This window comes from Perca flavescens, chromosome 17 (assembly GCF_004354835.1).
Source record: "Perca flavescens isolate YP-PL-M2 chromosome 17, PFLA_1.0, whole genome shotgun sequence".
Lineage (NCBI taxonomy): Eukaryota > Metazoa > Chordata > Actinopteri > Perciformes > Percidae > Perca > Perca flavescens.
In genome coordinates, this window is record NC_041347.1 from 32,599,377 (window position 1) to 32,605,902 (window position 6,526).

Sequence of the window (6,526 nt, forward strand, 5' to 3'; positions counted from 1 at the left end):
GAACAATATCTATAGTTCCTTAATGTTCTATGATGAATGATCTTTTTACGTAAAAGGCAGTAAATGGTTAAAAATGGAGTTAGACGTCTCTTTTGTTTTCACACTGTTGTCTGGGTTACAACAGTCTAACATTTAAGGAAAGAAACCACCTCGTTTTGATCTTAAATTGATATTTTGGATATTTTTGAACCTACATTAGCGGTCCCCCTCCCCAGACAATTTTTTTCTATGTTTTTGTCTCTTTTTATAAATCCATGCAGACGTGTCCCAGGACCTCCCTACATATTTGGAGATCTCAGCAGCTTTTATCCATCATTTACTTTTTATTTATTTTATTTTTTTTTTTTAGCTTTTTCTGACGTTTTTGTTAATGTGTCTCTTTTTGCTACGTTTTGGTTGCTTTTCTGTCACTCTTTCTACTTTTGTCCCATTTCTGTTGACATGAAGCCCTACAAAAAATCAGCAACAACTTTCTTCCTTCCCATCATATAATTAAGCAAATCAAGCAAAAATAATAATTAGTAAATTTTTACAGCCTGAATATTAAGATTTTGATTCTCAGTCAGTAAATCTGCCAAATTCTACTTTGAGTGTCGCATCTTTTTGGAGTTTGGCGGGCCAACATTTCTTGTGAACCTGAACTGATATATCAAAAATAGTGTCTGTTGGTGGTTTGGGTTAAAATCAGGCGTTCAGGAAGGGAAGGAACGCCTGATTTGAACCCAAACCACCATCTGTTTTCAGACCAGCTGTTTGTCTCCTCTGTTGTGAGGGTGGGAGGGCAGTTACCACATTTCAACATCTGCTGATGTTTTATAAAAAAAGTTTAACTGTTTAGTAGGGTCCACACACTGGACTGAGAACTAAACTCATTCTACTGTAGTAGAGTGTTAGTATTTTATGTTCAGCACTTTGTTCAGCTTAAGCTGTGTTTGAATGTGCTCTACTTACTCATTTTTATCTTAAACACAACCCCACAGAGGTTTTATTTAGTTGAAGACACTCAGTAGAATGAGTTTAGTTCTCAGTCCAGTGTGTGGACCCTACTAAACAGTTAAACTTTTTATAAAACATCAGCAGATGTTGAAATGTGGTAACTGCCCTCCCACCCTCACAACAGAGGAGACAAACAGCTGTGAAGTTGTTTTGCTGCTCTGAAAACAGATATTCTTCAAGTCGTGTATCGATCTGGGAACCATGGAGAAACTGACGGGGTTTTTGCTGCTGTTGGCAACGCTGAACTTCGCTCTAGCCCGGGACATCCCGACATACTTCAGGGATGGCGGGGAGCTAACGTTGGATCTGAGGCCTCGTCCTCCTGAACCTCTCACCAGCATCGTGTGGAGGATTAACGGTGACCTGTTGGCTGAGTGGATCAAAGATCAAGTCACAGCTCAAGAGTTAGTCCCTTTGACTTATTACAGATCCTTTAGAGGACGCACAACCCTGGATGTAACCACTGGACGTTTGGTAATCAACAACATGGCTAAAGCTGACATGGGGGTGTATTCAGTGGAAGTCAACAACAAGGTCCAGAATGAGAAATATAACGCTGTATGGATCCAAGAAGTCCCCCAGCCTGAGGTATGGATCAGACCGTTGACCTGTTCCCCTGATTCGGACAGTTGTACGCTGAGCTGTGACGGGAACATCACAGACGCTGGACCGGTCACCTACAGCTGGAAGATGGGAGACGGAGAGTGGAAGGAGTCGGTAAAGGACTTGGACATCACCAAGAGTGGGACATCAGATGTGAAGACCTTCACCTGCAGGATACAGAACCCAGTCAGCGTGAGAGACAGTGAACCCAAAGATAACCCGCTCTTAGAGAAGGAGCCAGGAAGCTCTGGAGTTGGGTGGGTTGTGGGTGGCGTCTTTGGGGCCATCATCGTTGCTGGGGCTGTGGTTGTGGGAGCTGCGTATCTGTATAACAAGAAACGCTCCAGGATTCGACGTGAACGGCCATTGTTTAGAACAAACAACAACCACAAGTTCGACGAGGCAAAACCACTTCTACTAAAACTGCCGTGAGCGGCCATTTTAACCGCCAGATTCCAAACTCCTATAATCTCTCATGATAAATACCTAATTGCGATATAGTATTATGTATTGTGTTAGGATATCTTAAGAAAAACGTAATAACCCCGTAATACCGTAATAATTTATGGTTAAGCTTTTATGACAAAGTAAAAAGATTCAATCAACATTCATTTTTAAATTATGTTTGAGATGAACAAGTTTTAATGTGGTAATATGGTGTTTTTGTTTTTTAAATAATTAAACCACATAAACCTATTCTGATATAACCTCTAAATATCAGTCCTTCCAGAAAAATGTTGAGTTTTTTTGTGATTGTTGCGGGCAAAAATCCATGATTATGCGGCACGTTTTCTTAAAAAATGCGATGGAATATGCGGGATATTTATGCAATTTTCTGCGATGAAATTGCGGGAACTTGCAAAAACTGCGGTTTGATGAACACGATGTTCACGTCGCGTAATTACGTCACTTCATAACGTTCCCATGGCAACAGGGGAAAATGGCCGTTGTGTGAAGTAAACGCAACATTTTTCAACTTTCTGCTAAGATATATTATGGGACTTTTTTGCAATGATAATGCGGGGATTAAGAAATCATGCAAGCCCCGCATATTTTGCGTGGAAATCGGCAATTTATGCAGCGAAAGTGCGGCGTATTTGAAAAAATGCCCTCCCCCCGCATAAATATACGGACTTTGGCTGATTGTGCGTTGAAATATGCGATCGCATAATTGCGTTTTTCTGGAGGGACTGAAATAAAAAAATTTGAACCTGAAAATGAGCATCATATGAGCTCTTTAAAGTAACTGGCCCAACATCTTTTTATGCCCTGTCCCTTGTATTATACATGGTATGTTTTGCTTTTATTGTCGTCCTCATTTAGTCACATGTCATCTTGATGATGATGATGATGATGATGATGATGATGATGATGATGAGGCAGAGATCAGGAAAAAAAACACTTGATGCCCCTATTTTTATTAATTTCTTATAGTTAGCACCTGTGTTTTAATTTGCTGTTTATACAATGTGCCTTATCAATAAATCTGTGACACTGCTATACTGACTGTACTTGTCAATATTTTATTTATTTTTTATTCAGTGGTTTCAAATATAACAACTGACATTTTTATATTCTCACATCACTTAACATTTTACAAATAATTCTAAGCAGCAGACAAATAAAATACAACATAACTAAATACATAATAAGAAAACCATACCAAAACAATGATAAAAAAAGATAAAATACATATTCAGATAAATTTAAAATGAATTATAAATTAACTAAATTGTAATTCAAAATAATTTTAATTTAGGAAGGGCTTTTATCAACATATACAAGTAATTCAAGTCTCAAGGCACTTTTTCCCACCTTTCTTTAAGTTTGAAAACATTTTAACAATTGTGTAAAGTGTGTGTGTGTCTGTGTGTGTGTGTGTGTGTCTCTCTGTGTGTGTGTGTGTGTGTCTGTCTCTGTGTGTGTGTTGTAGTGGGAAAATTACATTTAAACATGACCTCTTATATATTCTTGTCTTATTTCTTTCTTTCTGATTCTCACATGTTTAAGTGGGAGGCAAAAAGTCAGGAGACATGACGTGTCGGCCATTGTGTGACCCGGGTCACCCTAAATCACCTCTCTCTCTCTCTCTCTCTCTCTCTCTCTCTCTCTCTCTCTCTCTCTCTCTCTCTCTCTCTCTCTCTCTCTCTGCACATTCCCTTCTTCCCCTGGCAGCTGAGATAAACGGGATGTGTAACCTTCTGTGCCTTCCTATGTAGCCTTTAACTCTGAAGTGGAGACTTCAGAAAATATAAATATATTGAGATGTAAATATTAAGACATTGTCGGAGATGTTTTATATGCCATAATTTTGTATTGTGTGTATACAATCATATGATTACAATGTGTACTGTGTAGATATATTGTGCGAACAATATCTATAGTTCCTTAATGTTCTATGATGAATGATCTTTTTTTTTTTAAAAGGCAGTAAATGGTTAAAAATGGAGTTAGACGTCTCTTTTGTTTTCACACTGTTGTCTGGGTTACAACAGTCTAACATTTAAGGAAAGAAACCACCTCGTTTTGATCTTAAATTGATATTTTGGATATTTTTGAACCTACATTAGCGGTCCCCCTCCCCAGACAATTTTTTTCTATGTTTTTGTCTCTTTTTATAAATCCATGCAGACGTGTCCCAGGACCTCCCTACATATTTGGAGATCTCAGCAGCTTTTATCCATCATTTACTTTTTATTTATTTATTTATTTATTTTTAGCTTTTTCTGACATTTTTGTTAATGTGTCTCTTTTTGCTACGTTTTGGTTGCTTTTCTGTCACTCTTTCTACTTTTGTCCCATTTCTGTTGACATGAAGCCCTACAAAAATCAGCAACAACTTTCTTCCTTCCCATCATATAATTAAGCAAATCAAGCAAAAATAATAATTAGTAAATTTTTTACAGCCTGAATATTAAGATTTTGATTCTCAGTCAGTAAATCTGCCAAATTCTACTTTGAGTGTCGCATCTTTTTGGAGTTTGGCGGGCCAACATTTCTTGTGAACCTGAACTGATATATCAAAAATAGTGTCTGTTGGTGGTTTGGGTTAAAATCAGGCGTTCAGGAAGGGAAGGAACGCCTGATTTGAACCCAAACCACCATCTGTTTTCAGACCAGCTGTTTGTCTCCTCTGTTGTGAGGGTGGGAGGGCAGTTACCACATTTCAACATCTGCTGATGTTTTATAAAAAGTTTAACTGTTTAGTAGGGTCCACACACTGGACTGAGAACTAAACTCATTCTACTGTAGTAGAGTGTTAGTATTTTATGTTCAGCACTTTGTTCAGCTTAAGCTGTGTTTGAATGTGCTCTACTTACTCATTTTTATCTTAAACACAACCCCACAGAGGTTTTATTTAGTTGAAGACACTCAGTAGAATGAGTTTAGTTCTCAGTCCAGTGTGTGGACCCTACTAAACAGTTAAACTTTTTATAAAACATCAGCAGATGTTGAAATGTGGTAACTGCCCTCCCACCCTCACAACAGAGGAGACAAACAGCTGTGAAGTTGTTTTGCTGCTCTGAAAACAGATATTCTTCAAGTCGTGTATCGATCTGGGAACCATGGAGAAACTGACGGGGTTTTTGCTGCTGTTGGCAACGCTGAACTTCGCTCTAGCCCGGGACATCCCGACATACTTCAGGGATGGCGGGGAGCTAACGTTGGATCTGAGGCCTCGTCCTCCTGAACCTCTCACCAGCATCGTGTGGAGGATTAACGGTGACCTGTTGGCTGAGTGGATCAAAGATCAAGTCACAGGTCAAGAGTTAGTCCCTTTGACTTATTACAGATCCTTTAGAGGACGCACAACCCTGGATGTAACCACTGGACGTTTGGTAATCAACAACATGGCTAAAGCTGACATGGGGGTGTATTCAGTGGAAGTCAACAACAAGGTCCAGAATGAGAAATATAACGCTGTATGGATCCAAGAAGTCCCCCAGCCTGAGGTATGGATCAGACCGTTGACCTGTTCCCCTGATTCGGACAGTTGTACGCTGAGCTGTGACGGGAACATCACAGACGCTGGACCGGTCACCTACAGCTGGAAGATGGGAGACGGAGAGTGGAAGGAGTCAGGAAAGGACTTGGACATCACCAAGAGTGGGACATCAGATGTGAAGACCTTCACCTGCCGGATACAGAACCCAGTCAGCGTGAGAGACAGTCAACCCAAAGATAACCCGCTCTTAGAGAAGGAGCCAGGAAGCTCTGGAGTTGGGTGGGTTGTGGGTGGCGTCTTTGGGGCCATCATCGTTGCTGGGGCTGTGGTTGTGGGAGCTGCGTATCTGTATAACAAGAAACGCTCCAGGATTCGACGTGAACGGCCATTGTTTAGAACAAACAACAACCACAAGTTCGACGAGGCAAAACCACTTCTACTAAAACTGCCGTGAGCGGCCATTTTAACCGCCAGATTCCAAACTCCTATAATCTCTCATGATAAATACCTAATTGCGATATAGTATTATGTATTGTGTTAGGATATCTTAAGAAAAACGTAATAACCCCGTAATACCGTAATAATTTATGGTTAAGCTTTTATGACAAAGTAAAAAGATTCAATCAACATTCATTTTTAAATTATGTTTGAGATGAACAAGTTTTAATGTGGTAATATGGTGTTTTTGTTTTTAAATAATTAAACCACATAAACCTATTCTGATATAACCTCTAAATATCAGTCCTTCCAGAAAAATGTTGAGTTTTTTTTTGATTGTTGCGGGCAAAAATCCATGATTATGCGGCACGTTTTCTTAAAAAATGCGATGGAATATGCGGGATATTTATGCAATTTTCTGCGATGAAATTGCGGGAACTTGCAAAAACTGCGGTTTGATGAACACGATGTTCACGTCGCGTAATTACGTCACTTCATAACGTTCCCATGGCAACAGGGGAAAATGGCCGTTGTGTGAAGTAA

At 39.5% G+C, this 6,526-nt stretch overlaps 2 protein-coding genes across 2 annotated transcripts; both read left to right on the plus strand.

Annotated features, from left to right (window-relative positions):
* Positions 1-1,069: 1,069 nt before the first annotated feature.
* Positions 1,070-2,328, plus strand: LOC114572319 (uncharacterized). The gene has a single exon (XM_028603906.1). It carries the CDS (start codon positions 1,198-1,200, stop codon positions 2,029-2,031), a length of 834 nt encoding a protein of 277 aa, XP_028459707.1. The 5' UTR covers positions 1,070-1,197; the 3' UTR covers positions 2,032-2,328.
* Positions 2,329-5,038: 2,710 nt separating this feature from the next.
* LOC114572286 (SLAM family member 9) lies at positions 5,039-6,230 on the plus strand. Its single transcript, XM_028603861.1, has one exon. It carries the CDS (start codon positions 5,166-5,168, stop codon positions 5,997-5,999), a length of 834 nt encoding a protein of 277 aa, XP_028459662.1. The 5' UTR covers positions 5,039-5,165; the 3' UTR covers positions 6,000-6,230.
* Positions 6,231-6,526: the final 296 nt, after the last annotated feature.